We start from the raw sequence: 25516 nt of genomic DNA, 5'->3' as shown, positions 1-25516 counted from the left end.
GATAAAATTATACAAGAAATATATATCTGCACTTTTTGTAATGGCAATCCCCACCTAGACTGCAATGTAGAGGAGAATAACACTTCCTACTCTTGCAGTCAAGAGATCAGAAATCAATTCCAATCAGAGTGGTAAGAGCAAGTATTTAAAAAATTGGAAAGTGAAGTTTTCTCTAGTTTTGCTGCCAAAGCTTTTTAAGTGGAGCAGGTAGAGGGCAGTAGGTGCTAACATTCAGGATCTCTTCTCCATAGTCCCAGTGCTGGGCAAACCACGAGGCTGCTCCTTCGCCCGGATTTTAGGAAACCTGATTTTACATGGAAATAGACTGGGAACACTCACACAATCTGTTAACATAACTCAGCAGCTGGAGCTGTAACAGCTCAGAACACTGAAAGTGAGCCTCTTGGTAGGTCTTAAAAATCAGCAATGAAAATTGTGTAGGCATTGACTGAATATCTCCATGCAGGTAAACTTTGAAGCAGACACTGATTTTGTCTAACACAGCTGAGACAATTCATGTCTTGCACAGATTTTGTCTTTTGCTTTTAAAATAAATTAAGTGATAAGCATTATTTGCCATGAAAATGAATTTCTAGGAAAAGATATTAATTTCAATCTCTAGAAGGAGAAAAAAAGAAGGATAATGGTATGACAAAGCTTAATTAAAATATAATTGTATTTAATCAATGCAGCATAATTAGAAATAGTGCTTAAGAGTTCATTTTAATGGCTGTTGGGCTATTTGTATTCTTTAAATTAATATCTGCCTTATGAACAAAGATCCAACACAGCTCACTTCTCAAAAAGGCTCATTTGTTTTTCTCTAGTGATTTTTGTGTAGTTCCAAGGAAGCAGAACCAGTAAACCAGAAAATTGATAGGTGGTAAAAAGTTCCTGTAATGCCTTGTCAACCTTTTGTATTTCCAGACTGTGGCATAACAGGGTGGTCTGGTGTTAGCATCTACCTTAGAGTACTGCAAGTCAATCCCTTGCTCACAGGAAACTTTCCAGGGCATACTGGAAGCCACTGATATCATTGTGTTTATTTTTCACTGCACACAAAGTCGAGTGCTTTTAATATTCAATAAGTCTGTTCTTCCTATTTCTGGGGAATTTATCCAAGTACTGGTCAGTCCCCTATGGTTGGAGGCTGAATAGGAATGGTCAACAGCATGTGCAGGTGGTGCAAGTTGTTATTGAGGGTGTCCAGGCTCTGAAGGGTTTTAAACCATTGCCTTTCATTTTTAGCTATCCTGTGTTGTTGCACATGCATGCAGCAGTAACACAGAGCTCTGTCTTGCTCAGTATCCTAGCAGCAGAGTGAAACCTTCTCACGTTACTTTCTCAAACTCCAGCAGTTTGTGTTGCAGAAACTTCCTGTGCCAGAGGTGCTTTTTGTTTGCTTATCAGCCCCAAAAGGATTTCCCGTCTCTCAGCTTGTTCAGTTGTCCCCTGAATCCATGTAGAGTTTTAGCAGCTGTAGCATCCCCTGGCAAAGAGTTCCTGAATTTCCTTTCTCAGTTGCATGGAGAGCTGCTTCCTCATGTTTGTTTTCCACCTGCCATCTGCCTGCTTATCTGATGCCCCCAGCCTTGTGTTACAGTGGGCAGCAGTCAGTTCTGATTCACCTCTTCCATGTCACTCATGATTTTACAGATCCCTATCATATCTCCTCTGGATCATTGCTTTCCCAGGTTTTGTTGTTGCTCCTTGTAAGCCAGTTTATACTTTCAATCCACCCTCTTTTCTTCTTTTTCAGCTCTGTACATGAGTGGAAGGATCAGAATTGCAGATAATATTTAAGATGCTAGTGTATGAATATGCAGAAACACAATAGCTGCCTTTGAGGTTTTCTCTGGTCTTCAATTTGCTTTCTCTACAGGTGAACAGGAAGATGCTGTTTATACAGAAGTTTTACCATCCAAAGATCTCATTCCTGGATAGCAGTCTGCTTGTAATTCAGTTCAGAGTCCACTCATTTGAGTCTAAATTAAGCTTTCCCCTAGAAGATTCTAGCACAATTTTGTATAAATTGTGCTTCATGTGTCATTTTATTACAAACCTACTCTCATAGGAAATTCTTTAGCCTCCATCATTTCTACCCCAAATAGTTTAATATCATCAGCAAACATTGTCTCTTCCCTGTTTTCTCCCTTTCTCACGTGATTTCAGAACAAGTTGAAGACCACTGATATCCTCAACATGAGGCAGCAGGACTCCAATGGCAGTTTTCTTCCACAGTGAAATTTGAATGTCCTCTGTCATATTCTTATGCCCTGTTTCCTACCTTTTGAACAGCTGCTTTTCCAAATCTGTGCAAAGGTGTTCACTCCGGTTCTGTGCCTGCCAGGTTTCCTTAAGAAACCTTGTGAGAGAGATATTATCAAATACCTTTTGGTAAGCCAAATAGATGATGTATCTGAGTATTTAAAAAAAAAAAAATTTAAAAATGGAATGCCATAAAATACAAGCCCTAAAAGAAAATAGCTGGTTGTCAAGGGAGTTGTTTTTATTATTGCACATCTGAACTATTCAGCCAGATGCTAAGGGATCTGAAGCAGCTGGGCAGATAAGGGCTCTGAGGACATGGAATTATAGGAAGTTTGTGCTGATGGGGACTTCTCATTATCCCCACTGCTGTTTCCAGCTAGGTGTCTTGATCTGCACAGCTGATGTAGCTGCTCTGAGCTCATGTGGTTGAAAATCAGCCTATCAGGCAAGATGAAAAATTTTAGCTGAGTCAGGACTGTGATATGTCTTGACCCTGCACTGCAGTTGCACTAGTGGCCAGCACATGGGAGGAGGAAGAGCACACCCCAGCAGCTGCAGCAAGGGCTGGGCATTGGGAAGATTAAACCAATCATAGAAGAAAGACCTAAGAAATTATGTTTGTCTGTAGCTTGAATAAAAGGGTATTTTTAGCTAAGATTATTTGGGTCTTCAGTGTGTGTAGGTGGCTGCATGATGGAATAAGTTTTCCAGTAAAGAAATAGTAGTATAAAGAAATAGATTCATAGAACTGGTATAGTCTCTTCTCAGAAATGAGGACTAAAAATAAAGGAATTTCTTTATAATTTATATTTTTTTCTCTGTCTCGATTTCTTCTGTGATGAGCCTAGCTTCCATTACTACAGTAAGTTAGTTGCTATGTTTAACCTAAGCTTTTCTCTATACAGGATTTTAATGTGATTCTGGGAGGTAGTTATCTGTAATCCATGGGAGAAAAAGTATTGCAAGTAGGAACATTATTGGTATGCTTATATGAAGAGAAGAAATATTAAGCTCTGAGGTGTTTGCATCTCTGTTCTTCCATAGTCTCTGACTGTACATCTAATTAACCAGCCATTTAAAAATATAAAGCACTTCTTTCAACCTCTGCCAGTAACATCAATATGTAAAATAAATTTCTCTTAAGATTTGCATCTCACATTCTTGCAACATTTAGACCTAGACTTTAAATTATAAACAATCCACAGTATACAAATTACTTTAATTATAGCAATAGGTCAGTATGTTAGTGATGCCCAAAAATTACGTGGGGGGTGGATGCTCATTTATCACATTTTCTTTTTCAGATTCCTAGGAAGGCAGGAAGTTCAGTCCTCTCAAAACTGCTTTTTTACCCTTCGCTAAATAATTCAGCAATAGCAATTGGTGTGGCTTTAATCCAAAATAATTTCTAATCTGAAGAGAATTTTTCCACATTTCACTTGTGTTTCTTTTCACATTCTTTAATCAGATTTCATATAAAGTATTATGTCCATTAGAACTAAATAATACCAATAAGCTAAACAGAAATAGGCATTTTTCCCTTAGTTTTGGACATATGCAAACGCCTTATCCCTGCAGTTAGCAGGAAGTCATTGCCAGGTTGGTAAACACATACAATATTGACTGTGTTCTCCTGCAGAAGAAAAGAGAAATGTTTCATCCTGAGTGCTCACTTCATTAGAAATCAGTAATTTACATGTGAATAAAGTCACCATATTATGGTACTGTGTTGCTTAGTACTTGCTGAAGCTTACTTTGGTCAGTAATTCTCATGCTGATTCATGTCAGGCTTGCAGAATTAATTTTACTGCCTGGAAAAGAATGCAGTTCACTAGGGAAGAATAAACAAGGTGGGCTTTTTCAGTCATAGAAAACCATATTGAATCACTTGGTGCTCTCAGAAATATTTTCAGCTTTACAGCTGACACATTAATCTTGCCCTCAGTTTGGGGGTATCATCAGAGCTACCAGAATTAGTACACACCCATGGTTTGCAAACCAGGCCTGGGTAGGCTTGTTTCTTAAATCAGTCTGCCAGTCACGAACACGACCGCAATTCCAGCTGTGAATTCTGCCTCTGCTTGCTGAGCCTGGCACGGCACATCCTATGGAAAGATTGTTGTCTGAAGGCTGCTGTGTAAGGAGTAGTTGTTTGCTGTGTGGTCACATTCTCATAGGTCTCCACAGAACTGCACCTGCACATTTATGGATGCAAATTGTACCTCAGTACCAGCTTTTGGTGTTACACATGGTCCTTTGCAAGCAGCAGCAGTATATTTTGTGGGCAGAAACTGCTGGCATGTACAAAACCTGCAGGTGTGGTTTTAAAGCTTATTTTACCCTCTGTACATGAAAAGGATGTGCTGTACCTGAGAGCATCTACTTAGACTGCCCAAGTGATCAAACTGATCCAGGGCAGCATTTATGCTTTTGGTGTTGGGTACTTTGCATTTTCTGGGTATTAAAAACCTTACCATATACCACCTTACTGTTGTCATATTGAGTCTCTGTTTAATTAAAAAGAATCATTTAACTATGTTTCCAGTGGGTATGTTGAGTTCAGTTCTCATAAAGATTTCTTCAGCTGAACTTGCTTCATCACCCCTGCTGCTTTCCACTTTTGAGCACTGCCAGTATCCTCAGTGGTGTAGCAAGAATGGCACACAGAGGGAGGCTCAACAGGCATTCCTAAAGTGAGCAAAAGGCTCCTCCCAAGCAGAGAATGGTGCTGTTTGTGAGACTTGGAGCATCAGGGTGTTTCACCTGCAGGACAGGAGGTGGCTGCTATTATCCATGGTAGGTGCAATATATACCCAGTTTGTACACAGCTGCCCAAAGCTAGGGGTAGGGCAGATTGCAAGCCTGAGCTACAGGTTTGGCTTTAAAGACACCAAGCATAAAAGATTTTTTTTTTTTTGCATAATTTTAAATGAGCTCTCATATAGTGGTGGTGAATCCTTTACAGACTGGCCTTCTGAATTGATTTTAGGTTTCTGGAGAAGTAGTGTCATGAGATCTTGGTTAAATAACTGCTGACAGTTCTCTCTAACATGGATTTTCTTTTACTTCTACACAGAAATTATTGTCTGATTTTTCTTTTCCCTAGTCAACTACCTTGGATGATACAGTTTGAATTTTCTGATCTTCAGAGAACATGACTAACGACCTTACATGTTTTTATATATCATTGCACTTTTCTTGTTGAGGATTGCTTATGCATCATCAGCTCTTCTTGTAAGGAGCTCTTTAAAATATCATACCTTTAGTGAAAAAACCAAGAAAAAAAAACACAACAGCAACAACAAAAACATCAAAACCAAACAGTGCTAAGGTTTTGTATGCATAAAGTCAGATAAATATGGTTTTTAGGAGAACAAACTATCTTTGCCTAAGAACCTTATTTCCTTATAACAAAAAGAAACTGAGGGTCCATAATCTTTTCTTGTAGTGGAGAATCTGTGGGAAGAAGAGGTTCTACCGTGCTCTAGACAACAAAAATTTACTTCAGTTACATTGCTAAATAAGTAGCCTTGTTTGATAATGTAATCTTCTTTGGTAATATTTAAGTAATGCAGTCATAAATGACAAGCATAAAAACTGTGTATCCTCTCATAATTTGCATTCACATAGTGGAAATTGATTACTTAGATTAACTGCTATTACCAAATTATAAATCCATTTGAGAACTGAATCTGTAGCAGTGGATGAGCTTCCTGCCCTCTTTTTCCTTCCCCAAGTTCCTTTGAGTAGCACAAACCTGAATCCTTGTGCATCTTGTATTCATATTATGTTCTCAGTCATGGATGACCTTTTACAAATGACTTCCAATAGCTGCAGCTGAAGTCAACCACAAGATTTGGTCGTAAAAGGTCATATTCCAGTTATACAAAATGTAGATAAATTTGCACTCCCTGCAGCAACTGATTGCTGTAGGTTTTTGGTTTGTATCTGACCAATTTTAATTCAAAGCCATGCAGTAGAAAAGGTTATGTTTTGGCTTTGTTTCTCTTTGCCTTTCTTCACCTACTTTTCTTTCACTATAAAATTATTTGTTTTACAGATTTTTTTTACTTTTCCAGTTGTTAAAGTTCTGTGTCATAGGGTTCCTATTTTACCTTTTCCTTTTGCCCCTCTCCTCTTTACTAGTGAATTAACTACAGATTATTCCTCGTAAATGTGAGTAGTGTCTTTCAGTTACTGTCAGGTTCTCACTGGGGAATATTCTACTTCTAACTGGAACGACTTCAGAGAAGTTCTTTGAGGCCATTCTGCTAAGAGTATGCCTTAGAGTGTCACATTTAGACCTTAAACAAAGAAACAAGGAAGATTTAAACAAGTACAGTTTGTTTATGTAGGCAGAACTCAGAATGAGTAGTAAATTAAAAGAATATTTACTCTCATCACCACTGGTTACTTCCTGGCCTTATGTTGTACAGACAATTCTTCTTTTTATTTTCTGAAATACAGAAACTGTAGACTAAGGCTTCCCATGGTGACTTTGCCGTGGGACTCTGCTTTGTAATTAGTGCCAAGAAGCTGAATTTTTCCATCCCTGTTTGGGCTTGCTGTGTGCTTTACTTGTTCACACTACTGCTTCTGATTCACACTAGAGAATCTTCGTAGCTCAGCTGCTTGTGGTGCAGTTGTCCTAGCAGGTGAGTCAAAATAAGTTTCTCTGGGCTTGTGTGCTGTTTCCCATTGGTACTGGTACCTTCATGTGCCATTCCCATGGTGTTCTAGTCAAGATTATGTCAGTATAGTGTTCTCCAGAGGTGGAGATCAACTTATCTTTGCTACCAGTGAAAAACTAATAGCTGACCATGATGAGGACCAGGATGGTGAAGCCTACATGAGGCTTTGCCTTGAGGTGGTTAATTGGACTGGAAATTTCATCTGCACTCATATCCCTTATCTGGACAGGGGTAACCATATGTTCTCAATATGAACAGAACCCAAGCAGGAATCAAAACCAAAGTCAGACTACTGCAGTGTTTCAGTCCACTGTGAGCCCAGTGCAAAGGTTCTGCTGCCTAAGACCATAGCAGGGTATATTAAAGAGAGAGCTGTATGTCCACAGCTTTGTTTCTGTCTGAGCATGTGGATTCAAGCTCCAGTTTCTCTCCATGGTCTTTTCTATCATGACAGCTCTTACTGTGATGTTCCTAAAGTAAAAAACCCAGATAGTTTTCCTTTCTTGGGAAAAAAATTAGTCAGCCATCCGAGGCCATATTGGTTGGAGCTCTGAGCAACCTGGTCAAGTGAAAGGTGTCCCTGCCCATGGCAGCAGGGTTAGAACTAGATGATCTTTAATCGCACTTCCAACCCAACCCATTGTATGATTTTATGATCTCTCACAGAATTATGTACTAAGAACCCTGATATAGGAAACTGAAATAAGTGGGTAGAAACAACTTCGTGTCAAAGCCTGGAAACCTTTTTTTTTTTTTTTTTTTTATACAACTGCATAAACAATTGAGCTTGACATAGGAGCACAGTCAAAAAAGTATTTTAACAGATGATGTGACCTACCTTGCAGATGATCATTGTATAAAGCAGCATAAAGCACCATATGTAACTAGCAACATGAAAGGGGAGACTTTGTGGTTTGTATGAGTTCAGATGAAAAAGCAATGGCCCTTGCAGTGTGGGAACTGAGAACTTTTACCATTGGATTTGGATCACATTGTGATAGAATTTGAAAAAAATGCACCTACTAAGACATGATTAACTGAGCTTTGCTTGTCTATTACAGATGAATAGGAATGTGTGATTTGCTCCATTCAGTTCCTTAAGAGTGCAGGAATGTGAAAAAAGTAGTGAAACTGTTGGATAAAAGGAAAAAAAACTTTTCAAAGCAGTTGCACAGTGAGCTGTAAGACAAAATTGAAACAAACTACTCTTGTTGTTAGACACAGGATGAATGCCAAATAGGCATTGAAAATATGTGCCATGTGCAGCTGGAAACCATCCAAATCATGATATCAATATTGTGTTGATGTTACAACCAAATACACTGTCTGGCACATTTCCATTATCTCAAATCTTCCATCCTTAAAGGAAAAATATGACAAATTTTTGCTTTCCCTTTTCCCAGTTATAGAAAGCACAGCCTTCTAGAAGAAAACTGGCAAACACGGTTGTTTGCTAATTCCATTGTGGGCATCCTGGCAATTCTGTCTCATTTGAAAATTTTTATTACTGCTGATGAGGAAGAGAGCAGGTAAAACTTCAAATTTTTAATTAATTTATGTTGTAACATCTCCTCACCCTAAGTACAGTTACACAATGTTAGTCAATGCAGGATTTGGTCCAGGAATGGATTTATACCCCCACCTCCTTTTTATGCTCAACAGAATTAATGAATGAGAGCCCTCAGTCTTATTAAGACTAATGTTCCTTTGCCAGTCCAATTTCTTTTTTTCCTTTGGGGTTCCTTCTTGTTATGACTTTGTTAGGTGGAAACTGAATGGTCTATGTTAATCAGCACAAGACATTTGGCTACTCAAGCTTTCGTAAATGTTTAGTTTCCCAGGGTCCATTGAACTTCCCAGGGAACAGTTCTGCATCCTTATTAGAGACTGACAATTAAAGGTCTGTTTTCATATCAAAAGTAATCACGAAAAATTAGCCAGGGAGACCTTGGAATGCTGTGACAGTCTCAGTGTTTTGAGATGGCCAACTTTCCTTCATTTGCTTCAATCAGTATCAACTTAGGTTTCTTTTTATGTTTCCTTCTGCCAAGGGCAACTTATGAGCTGGCATTGTGACAACTGAGAATGATTATGCAATACCATGAAGATGTGATTAATATATTTTAGGCCACTGTAATCATATTTAGTTGCATAATTATCATAGAGGTGCAACAGTAAGCTAAACTGGGTTTCGAAGGCAATGGTATAAATGAGCATTTTCAGTTTATTGAATTTCTTGTTAGAAGGAGAAGGAAATGATGTGCAAACCTGCACATCTGCTCTGTGCAGACTTCAGAGACTGCTGATAATATATAGGAAATGTATGGTTCTGCCCTAAATATTTTAATCTTTGTGTGCCAAGTTACAGGCTTTCACAGAAGATCATCTGTTAATGTCACACCTTGTCTGTTACAAGCCTGAAAAACTAATCTGAGTGTTTCTTCCCCAGGCTCTTGTGCCATGGGTATTTGCTGCAGAAGTTTATCAAAAATGAGTGCTTTGATTTACTTACATTTCTCAAAATCTGTGCTGGTAGATCAGGACTGCAGTAATCAAAGTGGGGTGGGTCACAACTTAATAGCTTGCATATGTGTTTAAGTCCAGAAACATGAGGTAAAAGATGAAGTTGGTAGGGTTTACTTCACAAACTGGAAAAACATAACTAAATTGGTATTAGAGCACCAAATTCCCTTTTCACAAATGATTTTTTTTAGAAGTACAATTCCCACTTGAAATTAAGTGAATAGAACTGCTCCAGATTATGCAGACAGCAGTTTCAGAGCAAGGCTGAGGGTCCCTTTTGTCCCCTGAGATCTCCACACTATTCTCAGTCTTGCTGGAAACCCTCAGATACCTGGGAACAGAGAAACAGACTAAGCATTTCTGTTCAGCCCCTGCCTTTCTGCCGTGCCACAAATATTAGTAGAATTACCTGAAGACTTAAGGAAGTAAACTTTTTATTCCAGAGCTTTTATTTTGACATTGATGATGAAAGTATATAAAAACTTGAAGTATATATAAATTTGGATTTGAGTTTTGGAAGAAAAAAAAGTCCTTTGTTGCTAGGTCTTATAGCAGTCACGTCACATAAATTGGCAGATCTGTATACTTAAGGGATTTTTCTCTCTAATTAAATACAGTAGTTATGTCTTGCCTTTTGAAATGAAACCTTTGTTTTTTTCATCTATACACTTACAGAACAAACATGCTGTCAAAATCCTTAATGTATCCAACTATTTGAACATGAAAAAAACAACATCAAGCTGTTATTTGTTCTGTTGGAGTGTACTCATATTTCCAATCTGAATCTTTTGTACCTGGTGATCTTAATTATATTTGAGCTGGAAGTAGTTTAACATTAAAGGGAATTACAGCAGATTAATCTGTAAACCTGCACAAATATCACATTCCTTTGTATGGAGGTAAGCAGGGCATAGAGTGCAGAATTAGTGTTGCTCTCTGTGTAGGCTGTGTGCATAAGGCTGAGGAGCTGGTGTTGGCATTCCTCGTGACAGCAGCAATTATGGCACACTCTCATGTCTTGCAGCTGTCAGTTGCATTAGGAAACATACATTATTCCTCTCAGTAAGTAATCTTTTAATCATGGACAAACAACCAAAAAAAAAAGAAATTGAAAAAACCAACTTGCCCTGGAAACAGGAATTAGTATACTAATTAGTGTATGAACATACAGAGAAATCTTTTAAACAATGTTTGTTGTAACTTTTTTCTAAAGTGATATAGCTTGAGGTCAACCCAAGAAGGCCATTTATCTCAACCAGTCAACCACCCATTACACTTTTTGCAACTAGAGAGACAAAAGAAAATCACTAAAAATTAGTTGGGAGAGGTATGTTTCTCCAGTCCTGATGCAAAAACATCACTGGAATCCAGTTGCAGCAGTCTGGCCTCAGTTAGCACAGTAGGAAAGCACAGTGTCAGCAAACAAGGATGGTAGTTCGTACTGGTAAATATAACTTTTGAATCACAAAGTATCAGTTATTTGTCTATGATTAAGGCCTTTGGACTTGCTTGTGATTTTAAGGCTGCTCAGGTGGCACTATTGAGCCCATTTAGGAACAGTTTGCAAGATGACAGGAAAATGAAATTTCAGAAGTACAGAAGAGCAAGCTGCTCACAAGCAGTCTGAGCTGCAGCAGGTATGCTCTGGGACTTCACTGGCTACCTACTGGGCAGCTTCATGTAATTTTTCAGATGGCAGTAAATTTCCCAGTTAGTTTGGTATTGCTGCATAGGCTGCTACCTCTTTGCAGCAGCTTGGGAAAAACTGTCAAAAATTTTAAATTTAGCATGTGTACATCTACAGAAATCTTACAGAAATTAAGCTTCTTGCAAGTGTCAGGTATTACCTGAATTTCATGAGACTGACATGGGTGTTGCCCATAGGACTGGCTGACATGTTCTGACAGTTCTGATTTTGTCAGTGTCCCATTGCTGTATGTCCTTTGAGTTAGGAGCACTCCAGTGATGTTTTTTGAATCCTGCTGGTGAATGTGATTGTCACCACAAATGATCACAAGGCATAGACACAGGAACATCCTCCTCAAAACTGAAAGTGACAAAAATAAAACAGATAAGATAATTCTGTGAATTTAAAAAAATAAAAAAAAAAAATTAAATGGCAAGCAAAAAAAAAAAAAAAAACCCAAAGCAGGATAAACAAAATTCTGCCCACTTTCAGTGGCCTTTTCCTGCCCTGCAGTTAGCCTCTGGTAGCTGGAAACTGAACCCTCTTTCAGCGTTGTAGGTGTCATGTTCTTTCACTGCTTTTTGTGATGTTTCTTCTAAAACAATAGTACAGTACACACCAGGACCTTGCAGGTTTCCCCATGTAATGGTGCCAATATATTTCCACCCTAATTTGCAGAGTGTCTGTTATTACAGACCTTGGTCCCTCCTGAGCACAAGTGCTGACTCTGCCAAATGCACATAGTTGTTCTGTGATGAGGACAAGGATCATCTAGCGAATAAATGGAGAGCTCAGTATTCAATTTAGTGGTGACCTTGAATTTGATCTCTCTTCTATCCTTAACAGCCCAGTCAATCTCTGTCCTGTTTAACCCATGTCACCATTGCTATCGTATCATACAGCCACTTCTGCAACTGCCTTTGCCTTGGTACTGTGCATTTAAATCACCAAAAGAAAGAGAACAAGGAAAGAATGAACCATAAATCTTTCTTCACCTTTTTCTTAGTAGTGTCAGGAATGGCTGCACAGGTCTTTCCCAGTCTTTCTGTTCTTTTTTTCATATTTGTCTGAGGTAGAAACCACAAGTTTGATTGATAATGCAATTTGCATCTTGAGGGATCACTGGAAATACAATGGCATGAAAGGCTACTCTGGCAGAGCACACTTTTCCCTCAGGGCTGACTTTAGAAAGTCATTGATGTCACTTCCTTCCTCAGTCAGCAAGTGAATTTTCACTAATTCTCAAGACCAGCTGTCCATGCTGTCAACAGAAAGTTATTAAAATTCCTTTAAAGTGAATCAAAATAGCCTAAAAACAAATGTACTGGGAAACAGGAAAGCATCAGTATTCAAAGTCCACAAACCTTTGAGCAAAATAGTGTTGATCTAACCAGAGATTTCAAACACACTGCTTTCCTAGCAACTTGTATATCATTAGAGAATGCTAAAAACACATACTCCTTTAATCTTCTATTACCAACAATCTATTTGGCTAAAATATTTGTTACAACAATAAATCTTATTTCTCCTAAAGATGAACTGAGGCATGAGCGAGGGAATACATTTTAAGAAGTAAACGAGAGTTCTGTGGTGTTTTTAAAAAACACAATTTTTATATTTAGGAAATAAAAACACAACAGAAGCATGCAGGAAGTAATTATCATAAGAGACAATCTTATAGCCTAAAGTAATTATCTTCATCTGAATAATCTATAATGCTTTCATTGAAAAGAGGAGTATTCTCAGGGATGGGAAGAGAGGATCATTTTCCTTTATGCAGAGTCTTGATATTGTATTTTAACACTTTATATATTTTCACCTCATTTTAAAAATTCTGTTTGTGCCACACTTATCAATATGGAAAATTTTTGTTGAAATGGAGTATCTTTTCCAGGGCTGGAGATGGAAGCCACCCAAGCTAGGCAGGCTCCTGTGACAGTTAATAGTGATACTGACAGGTTGTAAGTCCTGTCCTATCATTATTATTTTTAAAAACCCTCTGGGTGCATGTAGCCTAGCTGGATGGGCAAGTGTGAAATTCCTGACTTTCCCCAATATGTGTGGATGGTCTCCAGTAGGAAACTGATACCAGCTGCCCTTTTGACAATCAGTGCATGGGAGCAGCAAATGAAGCAAATTACTGCCCCTTTTGGTTGAAAAGCAGCAAACAGCTTTGAGGTGTCCTTGCTGCTTGAGTCCAAGGCAAGTTGTGTAGAAAAGCAGTGTTCAGTCTAGATTTAGATTTTATCTCCAGGAGCACTCTGAAGGACACTGCAGAAGAAGGCCACAATAAGGAAACAAGACCATAATTCAACTTGCCACTTTGTGGATAAAATCAGGATAGAATTTCTCCCTGGGCCAGCTGGTGCTGAGCCTCAGTCTTGACACAGGCATTTGATTTTATTTTAAGGTAATGGCAGAAGTTGCTTTTCTCCTCCTGTGGTCAAATCCTGAGCTGGATGCTACCAGCATCCAGGTCACGTAGTGCATCTTGCAACATTAAGAGGCTTCATACTACATATTAGAATTTTTTTTTTTTATCCCATTTGAATGTTTAAATTTCTTGTGGTGTTCCAGGTTAGCAAGATTGTCTACCTATCTCAATCTTCTTTCTATCACATCTTTTTTATGAGAGGTTTGTGTTCCTTTTCTTTTAGGTGTATTTCCATTTCAAATTATCAAGTAATTTCTACATGTTAAATTAATTGTAGGTTTTGATTATTTTTTTATTAATTTACTGTTTACTATTTATTGCCCTGCAAGTCCCCTATCATATTGATTAGAATATATGCAAACTAATTGTTTCCTTTCCCTTTCAGAGTCTGGAAAAAAACTTCAAGAAGAGACAATTAATCAGGTATTTAGAAATTTCATACTTTTTGTTAACTTAATTTTTCAGGCAGAAGAGTAGTGGCAAGTAGAAAGGAGAACTTCACCAGATACACTAATATTAACCATACAGGTGTGCAAAGGAGCAGACAACTGGCTGGTTCTGCAGATGTGTTGGATTCTCAAGTGTAGCCATCATTTTGATCTAAGATTTGCCATTTAAACAATTTAGTTCATCTACTTCCCAGCGTGTTGGTGCTGAGGACAAAGCCCAGAGATAATTTGTTCATTGGTATCAAATTTTGTAGCACAAGATTATTATTTTTTTTTCCTTCTGTTTGCTAGTATTCCTTTTAAAGGGCAGAAAGCTATTGACACAAATACCTGAATAGCACATGTAAGCTGTGTATTTCAGTGTTTCTTAAGTTATTTCTGCCATGAATTTTCATTGAGGCTGCACTAAATTGTGACATTGCTTGCAGAGGCATTTTCCACCTGTACAAAGAGTAATTACTTAGGAAAAAACCTTTATATATTGTAATTTGTCATTTCAGCATCAGGAAAAGCATATAGGAACTTAAACTGTAAAAACTTCTAACCAGAAAGAGAGGAGGAAACAGAGTTTGTTTTCCTCAATTGCATGCCCTTGTGGATCAAAAAAGATCTGACTCCACAGAAGCAGTGTTCTTGCTTGTCCTTGTTTGGTTTCTTGTCCTCTTGCTGAATACTGTCATCCAGATGGCATATAAATGGGCATCTGTATTTTTTGTGAGGTTTGTTTTGAAATTCCACTTAAAAAGTGGTCATTAGAATACTTGCAGTCCAGCAATTACCCTCTCTTAAGCCATCTTCCCTCTAAGCTATATATATTAAGGCATTGGTGTAAGTACATCACAGTTAGCTGGGAACTGATTATCAAGATGAAGGGCTAACCTGGCAGGGTACTGACCACCTAAAGCAGCCTGGTTTGGGTCTAACAGCAACTCCCCTGCCATGGTTGAGCATGGCACAGATGTCAGTGTGTCACTTTCAGTGGTCTGAGCTGGCACCGCTCTTTACCAGGCAAACCCTTGCGTGTCTGGACACTTATGGGAAGCCTGGTCCTGTGGCACAATGTAATAGTCAGAGTTTTTACAACATTTCATTAGTGGGAAACTGCTTTTGCAATGCCATGTTCTGGACTAAATGTCTCTCCATCAAAGGAAATCTTTCACTATTTAAAATAACTGTAGAAGTATTTTGGAATTTACTGGGAGTTCTGTGCTTTGACTGAGAGTTTACATGCTAGAAGAAGTCTAATTAATTTTTATAACCAAAACTGCATTTTAAAATTAGCCTGAAGTATCTTGCAAAGCCACTTTTGGGAGTCTTTGTTGGCCAGAAGGGGGGGCACTTGTATTTTTAAACCACAACTTGAGGCAACATTGGCCATGTGTGAATGGTTGATTGGAGACCTAATTCTGCACATTTTCTGTGTGACAAAATCTGCTCTGTGCATGCCATCACCCTTTCTGAGGAAGAATTTATTGTGATTTTAGAAAAGATGGCCACATTTTGAAAGGTTGGCTCGTGTGCTGTACTTTGTGTGTGCAGTCTTGGTCTTTTCCCATGTGCTGCTGTCTTGCCTTCTGGAATGGTTCACCTGCTCTGTCTCTCTGCAGTTAACCTAAGAGTAGATCATTTTGTAAGAATATTGTATTGTCTTCATATACTGAATGTATCTAAATAAAGCTGTAAAAAAGTTGATTTGTAGGCATTCCCATTTAAATGGATACTACTTAAGCTGGTGCTGTTACATTCCATCCAAAAGAATTTCCTTTGGATATCCAAAAACTGGAAGAGTGTTTCATAACAGAAATCAATTTAATTTTCAAGTCTGTCATTTACAACACAATTACAGAAGCACTTCATATTTGATTTGTTCTTTAATTGCTTCAACAGAAGTATTTAAACTGGTGTTGATCCTGGTGGAATATCTGTTGTGGAAGGATTCTTTTTATTTTCAACGCTGAACTTAAAATTTTATATGCAGGGTAAGATCCTTTAGTCCCCTTTAAGTTCAGTTCAGCAACAGTGAGTTAAACTGGATGCCAGAAACTTAAGTGAGGGAGAAGTTCTCTGCAGAAGATGGATGATGTTACGACTTGACAGAAACAGGAGTGCAAAGGGGCAAATAGCAGGAAATATCTTGTTGAGAGGTGAGTGAAACAGAGAGGGGATGGAGAAATTATAAAGCTGCTGTCTCACTGATCTCCTGCTGGTAAACCCCTGACTGTCTGTGTTCATCTGGGACCTTTCTAATCTTGAAGACCACTGTGGTTTCTGTGTGGTTCTTACCTCTTCTATAACCTAAGCAAAGTTTAGTGATACATGACATAGACAAAATACTAAGGGAGTATCTGCTTCCAGAAACGTTTCACTGCAGTTGTCATCTTCACTAGCTTGTGTTCCCTTTGATCATAAGGCATCTGCTGGTTTACCTCAAACACCATTTTTGTCATTTATGTATATAAATATGCATGTTCATTTGACAGCAGTGACCACCTACCACCAGCTGTCAACCAGATACCATACACTCTGATTTTCAATACCTTTTAACTACCTTTGCAGTTTCAAGGGCAAATCCTGGCACCAATGTACAGCCTTACAATGTACAGCATGTTAACGACTGCTGAGGAAAATGCAAGGAAACAAGAAAAAACCTTGAGTTTCTATGTAATAATCTTGGCAAAACAACACATTACAGACCACCAATCAAAATGTGTCTAGGGAAATCCTTTATGTTTCATCTTTACCACTCATATTTGCTTGTGTTTTGGTCTTAATCTCTGAAGGAGTGGCAAGAATATGTGTAATTGCATTTGGAATTTGAAGTTGCTTGCAGAGTCAGACTTTTGAGTTAAAATCCCAGTTGTGTTTTAGCTCAGACTTGAGGCTGTCCCTTCTGCAGTGAAGCTGCAGGTCAAGCTGGGAGACCAGTGAAAGTGCTCCACAATATCTGTCCCCGTGTTTTGTCACTGAGGAGTTTTTTGTCCAGGCAGACTCTCTTGAGGTGGCACATCCATCCCTCAGTCTTTTAAGTGCTCTGTCAGGGAGCATTTCTCTTTCTGCAGATGTGTTTGAAGCAGGAGCACAGAAAGGATAATGATGAGGTAAAGTACTTGCTAGAGCTGTGGTTGGACCACAGGTAACTGCACCTCTGATATACTGTCAGTATGTGTACACCTTGTGCCAAAGACAGCTCAAAACTCTGTTAAATGACAATATAAATTTGTTGCACAGATCATGATGAGGAATCACTTATGACCTGAAGGTTGCTTCAGGCACATATAAATCTATATTAATAAGAGTGAAAACTTCACAGTTTGGACCAAACTCCTTGGTTGCCCTTGTGCACTGCTGTAGTTTACTCCAGTTCTCTATCCCCTTCATCATCTCAAATGACCTGGCTAAAAAAAAACTTCAGTCCATTTATGCCAGCTTCCAAGTCCTGCCACTTTGAGGTTATCTGATAGGTATGGCCCTTGCTTCTGTTTTCCCAGTTTGAGGTCAATGAAGTGTTACATACTTTATTCCTCAAAAATTAAGAGTTTGAAAATCTATGAGAGAACTAATGCATTTAGCCCACTAAACAAACTGATCTGTTGTTTCATCCTCATGTGCTTTATAGAATCACCAAATGGTTGAGGTTGAAATGCATCTCTGGAGATCATGTTGTCTAACCAACTCCCTTACTCATAGAGCAGGTTGTCCAGGATGACATCTGGCTGGATATTGAGCACCTTCAAGAATAGTGGTTCCTCTATTCCTGGACATTCCTGTATGCCTGTGCTTGACATTCACAGTAGAAATGTACTTTGTTATATTTATATGGAATTCCTTGTGTTTCACTTAGTGCCCACATCCTCCTGTCCTATCAGTGGACAACTCTAAGAGGAGTCTGACACCATCATTTTTACTCCTCCCACTTCTTCCCTCCCAGGTTATATACATTGATAAGGTCTCTGCAAGTGTTCTCCAAGCTAAGCAGCACCAGTTCTCTTGGTCACTGCTCATATGCCACATGCTCCTAACCTTTAAATACCTTGTTGCCCCTTCACTGAACTCACTCCAGCATGTCTACCTCCATGTCCAATTGTACACTAGAGGCGTTCCAGTATGCCCATGTCTCTCCTGCACTGGGAAGTCCAGAACTGGACACAGCACTCCCAGTGTGTCCATGTCTCACCAGGGCTGGGTGATCACCTGGATCACCTCTCCTGATCTGCTGGAATTGCTCTGCCTAATGCAGCCCAGGAGGCTGTTGTCCTTTTTTGTTTTGAGAGCACATTGCTGGCTCACAGTCATTTTGTTCTCCAGTACTCTCAGGTCCATTCCCACAAAGCTGCTTTCCCATTCTGCTGCCCCCAGCCTGTACTGGTTCCTGGGGTTGTTCTTCCCCAGCTTCAAGACTTTGCATTATATTTTGTCAGATCCCATGAAGTCCCTGTTTAGCCATTTCTCAAGTCTGTTGAAGCCCTTGTGAATGGCAGCACAACCTCCTGAGAACAGGGGGACAAACCTTTTCCTAGTCCTGTTGGTCATACAATTTTTGATACAAACCAAGATTCCATTGACCTTCTTGGGCATACACACTGGCTGAGATCCAACTGCTGTCAACCAGCACCCCCAGGTCCTTTTCCACTGGACAACTTTCCAGCCACTCCTCTTTTCCCTGATCCACTAGGTGGGTCACCTGATCATGTCCAGTAGGCTCTCACTTGTTCACTTGTTTGAGGTGGACAGTTCTGAGCCCAGCCTGATTGAATATGAGATCCTTCCTTCTCCCTCTGCACATTTTGTTTATCATTAAGCAGAAGTTGCACCTTTTTTAAAATGAATTTTTAATTTTTTTATCTAATATGTTACCAGATTAAAGTCAGTTGGGAAAAAATGCTCAGTTTTTCCCTACACATAACATTTTCTTTCTTCCAAGCTGATAAGGGGTGCTTCTTATTCTCTGCCTCCTCTGAGTTCAGATAACATAACAGTCCTTCACTGATTAGTGCTTAATATATAGTACCAAGATGGTGACTCTCAGAAAAAAACGCAGGAGGAACTATTATTAATATAAGTACAGCAGACACTTTTATGTGAGAAACTTTTCAGTCCCTTGTGGAGGAAACTGTTTCTCAGGCTGTATAGACAGGAACATAAATGCAGTGTCTGAACATAAAAATATCTTAAATTTTATGAAGAATTATTCTTTTTGTGAAAAAAAAAAAAGCCAAGCTTTAGAATATGTAACAGATTGAATGCTCAACAGAAGTATTGAAAGACATAATGTGAGATTTGAGCAATAAAGGGCAGCATGGACTGGGAAGTTAGGTTGCAGTCCCAGTTATAACATTTCTGTGTCTTTTCTTCCTCTGTAAAATGGCAATGTTTTTCTACCAGTGTTAATCAGAAAGTAGGAATCACAGTATTCACATGGGCTAGGCAATTATTATCTTTCCTTGGTTTACAGGCATGGAAAGATGAAGTGTGAAGGTCAAGGCACTTAGGTAAAACCAAACACTGTGGCTCTGTTGGGTGTATTTTCTTTTAGCTGTGATAGACATGACTTAGCCCCTTAGGGTCAGTTGGTGTGAGGATGGAGTGTACAGTGAATAATGCCCTTTGTCAATTCACAGTCTATTTTTTCCCACTGTAATTTATGAATGCAATCAATTCTCAAGCATTGTTATTTCCATCTAGAAATGAACACACAAATTTGTTTAAAAGGGTACAAATGTAGGTAAACACATATTTTGAGATATTTGCCAACCTAGAGTGAATTTATATTTCTATTTCCTTTTTATTTACCAATAAAGTCATCTAATTTGAATTAAATGCTAATTGTGATTGAAGGGAAAATGCTTTGAGACCTCTAGAGATCTTAGTATCTCTTCCAAAGCAATTTGGGGGAAATTGAATTCTTCATGCCTGAATATACATTAATATTCTTCATCTGAACTTAGTTTCATTTGAAACTTTTCTTATTATTTCTAAAAGAGCAAGATGACTTATTTATGCTGGATGATAAGTGTGTTTACCTGCAAACAAGATAGAGATGGATTCTGTTTACCAGAAAAAAAAATCCCTGTGAATTTTGCCACAGCCACTAATGTGAGGGATTCTGCTTTGTGTGCAGAAGCACAGCATTAGATTTCAGGCCTCTATTCTCAAAGCACTTGTTGGAAAGTGGGTGCCAGTGTTTCAGTCTCCAAGCATGCAGGGTTAACCTCCAGGATTAACACCCAGCAGTTATGTTAGCTTCCTGCAAAATATGTCTATTCATGCAGACAGGGAAATTGAGATAGGGTCTCTCCTGCACAGGCTGGGTGTTTATCAGCAAGTGCTGAGACATGGTCCCTCTTTGGGTAAGGTGTTGGTGCCTCTTTTCTTTAAAGAGGAAAATAGATGTTTTCTGAAATATGAAATGTGCTCCAGAATTCCTGCCTGACTCATGAACATGCAAGAGACATTATTTGTTTTCAAATACGTGTTTCAAATACACTTGAAAATAGCAATTTTGGGAATTACATTTGTCAATAGCAGGACATTTGTTTAGGTCATTTGGTTTGCTTCTGTGCTTGAAGTTATGAAAAAGTAAGCACATTAGCATTACTTAATGAGTTAAAATAAGAGATCAATATGTAATATACAGAGATTGCCTGAAAGTGTCATTTTCAGATTTAAGCTCCCTCTATGCATAAGGTAAACCTGCTTGTTATGAAGCCCTATGCTTCATAAAATGAATATTACATGCTTAGTTTAGTCCATTTTGAATTTCAGGCTGTTTAAATTGCTTTGCTGTGAGATTGTTCTGTATAGAAATACTAGTGTTGATGAAGATTTCTGGCCACTGACCACAGTGTTTGACTTAAGTTTTACTAACACAGAGGAGGAGAACTGAGCTCGGAATTAAACCATTTGAACACACTGATTTACCTGTACCCAAAACTAGTGTTGCTAGGTAGGAAGGAAGTTGGGCTAAATATGGCCATGTGTTAAGAGGTCCATGACCTGAAAATTGCCTTTTTATTAACACTGCATCTCAGCTGCACATCTAGAGACATGCACTCCATGCAAATTGGTTGCAGACTGCCCAAGCACTAGTTGTATGTGGCTCTGTGTGGCTGTGTGGCTCTGTGCTTATTTTCAAGTCTGTAAACTGTAGTACAAAGAACCTGCACTATTAAACTGTTATCAGGAGGCAAGACAAGCAGCATCAGCATTGCACTATCCTGAAACCAATTTATTATTGCTATCATTGACCTTCACTATTATTTATTTATTAGTAATAAGGCAATGGAGTGCTTTTTATATTTGCTATACTTGGTTGCAGTTGTATTGGGGAATCTTTAATCTGCCATACAAAACTTAGTTTCTGATAATAGTAGCATCTTTATTGCTACATTTTCTATTATTTATGTCTTGATCTTTCTTATTTCTCCCATTCAAAGCATGGTTTGACTGTGAAGGTGGAAACAGGAGGGAGTTAATTCCAGATTTGATCAAGAACTGGCAAGTAAATGAGAGCTTAATTTCCTTCATCCAAGCTGCTGACCATGTGAATCAGCTTGTGGAAATGGCTCGTGCAGACTGTCTTGCCTCATTAGCATGACTTTGTGCTTTCTGTAGATGAAGACAAGGCAGGGAGAGGAGGGGAGCCTGGTGCAAAGCCAGGAGTTGGGTATTTAGGAGGTCTCAGCCAAAGAGAAATGGATTTCTCCTGTCTCCTTATTAAGTGGGGAAGGTATGCTATATATCAATATATCACTATACTTGTGATAATGTTACTGTTTATCTTACCCCACTGGGCCTCCCCACTTTCCCCACTGCCTGTGGCCTGGGTTCTTCTCCTCCAAAACCATCTCTGAAATGGGGATCTCTGCTCAAATTTTTCCACACCAATCACTGACACTTGGCCACATCATATAGCAAGAAAAAATCCTCACTTTCCCTCTGCCCTTTCCTTCCTCACTATCTTGGTCTGTATTCTTGCCATAACTCCAAGTCACCATGCAATGTTGACTGGACTTTCTGCTAACAGATTCTAGGGGCAATAGTCACTGATTCACAAAGCTGTGTTTTGAAAAGCAGTATTTAAAATTACTGGTATCTGTTAATTAAAATTTACCTGCAGTATATTTTTTCTTGCTATGATCACTTACTCTATTTTGTGTCTGGATCAGAGTTCACAAGGATCCCCTTTGAACCTAATTGTAATTCAGCTACAAACTATGAGGTTTGCCTTTTAGTCTCTGAAGGAAGCTCTGGGTATCTTGTATACTCTTTTTTCTTATTTTTTCCCCCTCAACCCGTTTAGTAATCTTAGAGATGCTTTGTACAAGTACATGGGTTTTAGGGATACATATCTCATAGAAAATATGGTGTCTGTGACAGTAAGGTCTTGCCTCTGGCTTTTCAGGAATGTAGCATCAGTGATATGCCCTAATAAATTAGATAAGCCAAAAATTCATGGCTCTACTGGGAGGTGAGGGGTTAGTGGTGCCTATTATCTTTGGAGTAGCTGATACAAGCACAAGTGATGAATCAAGAGGTTTATCTCCACTGCACAGAAGGTGAAGCACCTCATCAGCAAATATTTTCTGTCACTTGTGGCCAGCCTGAATAGTCTCTCCACTGGGAGATCCTGTGGGATCAACTGCTATGATGTGAGAGAGTTCTGACCCTATTTACATGTTAGCTCAGGTAGCATAGGAGTAGTAGAGGAGTCTGGCCATTCTGAATTACATTTCCCAAATAGTCTTCTGGCACAAAAGAAGTTAGGATAATCTCTCCTTTGGGCAGATTTGCACATACAAGTACAGCTCTTCATGTTTGTACAGCTGAAGTGAGGTAGTAACAGATCCAGGGATCCAGGCTTCACTGGCTTGCTGAAAATAGGAATCACACCAACTTTTTCTCATATTTAAACTGCATACCAAGTCTGACCTATGTGCCACAATCATGGTCCTCTGATTAAGAGATTCTTCTAAGTGTGCCCAACAATTATCACAGAATTACAGAACAGTTTGAGTTGGAAGGGACCTTCTAAAGGTCACTTATTCACTAGTCCAATGTCCCTGCAATGAGCAGGGACATCTTGAACTAAATCAGTTTCCTCCAAGCCCCATCCAACCATTATGTGAACAACTTGAGGTTTTAGGCTGAAACCATTGGTTCCAAAGTTTTCAAAGACTCACAGATATGTGCCACCCAAGTAAGAGAATGTTTGTTTTATAGTCCCCCAGTATTCAAGCTGCCTTCAGCTAAAAGTCTAACTTAAGTGACTCATCTCTATGTGCTCCTTGATCATTATAGAGTCAGAGTGTGAACTGGAAAATGAACCTTGTCTCAAATTACACTTTGTCAGTTTTCTACAGAGAGATCCTAGGTAAACAGGTAAGTTGGCAGCAGAGAAAAGTACAAGAAAACAGAATATTTCTTTCCTTTACTATTCTTCATGCTATGTTTTCTGTTGGGCTTATTTAATTTTATTATTCCTGTTAGTAAAAACTGAATATCCAGCACTAAGGCATTTAGGAAGCACAGCACTGTCTGCACTGCAGGCCATTAAATCTTTGTAAACCAGCCCTGGAATATCAGCCTTTCCAATACATCATTATCTTTTTTGCATGGTGAGTTGCTCTAATTGCAAACTGCCTAGATGAGATCCCACCCATGCATCTAAAATCACCACAAAGCATAATTGGATGACTCTTAACCATTCTTGGCAATAGTTAATCTCTTCTACCCCAGTACCTTATGAAGGTATTAAAGGAAAAGACAGTTTCAATGTGTATAAAATAAAGTATTGTGAGGAGAAATCCTTTTGTGAATGGGGAGGAGCAGGGAATCTCCAGCAATATATATATATATATATATATATATATATAAATCCATGAACCCATTAATGACTCTAAAATGCCTTTTGTTTTGGCAACTTCACTGAGTTGCTTGCCAGTAGCTAAACATTACACAAATACTCTATTCAATTCTATTTTTTCCCCAAATTTAAACTCATGTTTAAATCTGTCTTCAGTTTCAGCCTAGCTAAAGTGAGACAGAGACAATGTGCATACTCCTCTAAATTGGGCTCATGGCCACTTCTTAAGTTCCTTTCAAATGTGTCCCTGCAAACAGAGGACAGGGATCTCTGCACAATTACTGGCAAAGGTGCAACACCTCACAGGGTTTCAATTCTCAGAGTAAATGTGCACAACCTGCTGCACAGGTTGTCAGCATGTCTCAAGGACAGCCTTGCATCTTTCCAAGGTTCATCTCCCACATCAGGCAGCTGGTTCCCAAACTTAGCAGCTCTTTGGAAAGCCACAAATGGACATCCCTGTCCTTGGACACTCTGCTCAAAGAGTTTGGTAAGGGCTGTCTGCATGGGAAGATCTGGATCCAGAGTTTGGATCTGATTGATACTGCCTGCATGCTGCCTGTTGTTGGTTTCTGTTCAGGTGTCTTCCAGAACAGCAGTGCTCAGCAGCTTGTGGAATGGGCTGTTAGGAATGTAGTTATATGGACATGGATGTTTTCTAAAAGTGTTTATTGTTTTCACAAGTTTTTGTTTATCTGTTATTGCTGGGGGAAAAAATAAATATATATATATAAAACATGGAGATGTTCAGATCTTTAAAGTGTTATAAAATGCACAACATAAAGTCACTGACACCAACAGCAAGCCAAAAAAGGCACCTCTCTTTATGTAAGACTGGTGTCATAAAATATTTAAATCCTTTCAGAGTGTGTGGCTTTCAGTTCTTTCATGCAGATAAGTGTCAGACTGTCAGGCAGCTTTGCTTGAGGAACATGGCACTATCTATTAAACAATTTCTCTTCTTTTCCTAAGAAAACTGTCTAGTTAAATATTTCACACCCAAAATAAAGCTTGATTCATCTTTTCATTCATCTCTATGTTAGGTACTAACCTAGTTACTCAAGCAAGGGTGTAGAAAGGTTTGATCTCTTTCTTTCCTCTTTTATTTTTTAATTTTTTTGAGTTAGAAAACTTCCATGGCAATGTACCAGCCATTTATGCCTTTGGAAAATATCACTATTCATTCCTGTTCTTAGAGCAAGTTACAGCCAGCATTTACTGCAAGGACACTACCCCTTATAGAGACCATAAAAACACATATTAGCCAACATAATTGGGATAATTGTCTCAGAGAGAAGGGGAAGAAGAAAGCAATGAATAATATTTTACATATTCATTTAACATCTTCATCCTCAGATCTTCCTGTATCATTGCTTTGTCCCCAGAGTTTTGGGGTTTTGTTTGTTTTTTTTTTTTTTTTATTTTGCATAGGGAGTGAGGGGTAGGCTTGTGGAGGTTTTGGTTTGGTTTGGTTTGGTTTGGTTTGGTTTTGGTTTGGGGATTTTTTTTTTTATTTTGTTTTCTGTTTGGGCCTTTTTTGCTAATAGATTCTTTCTCCTTTTGCCTCATCTCTCTAGGAAGGAGCCCCTTCCAATTGAC

The 25516-nt window shown here is 38.8% G+C and overlaps 1 protein-coding gene across 3 annotated transcripts in view; it reads left to right on the top strand.

Moving 5' to 3' along the window:
* Positions 1–25516, top strand: part of CHST9 (carbohydrate sulfotransferase 9) — an 84634-nt gene that overhangs the window by 54970 nt on the left and 4148 nt on the right. For 2 of the 3 annotated variants that reach the window (XM_079300327.1, XM_079300328.1), the window contains exons 3-4: positions 13992–14029; positions 23353–23433. In XM_079300327.1, coding sequence (XP_079156453.1) covers positions 13992–14029; positions 23353–23433 — 119 coding nt within the window. The remainder of the gene's footprint in view (positions 1–13991; positions 14030–23352; positions 23434–25516) is intronic. The other variant, XM_079300329.1, reaches the window with a different exon arrangement.

The sequence above is a fragment of the Erithacus rubecula genome, assembly GCF_903797595.1.
Source record: "Erithacus rubecula genome assembly, chromosome: 3".
Lineage (NCBI taxonomy): Eukaryota > Metazoa > Chordata > Aves > Passeriformes > Muscicapidae > Erithacus > Erithacus rubecula.
The sequence above is the reverse complement of the archived record's forward strand: the minus strand, read 5'-3'. Positions and strand labels throughout refer to the sequence as shown.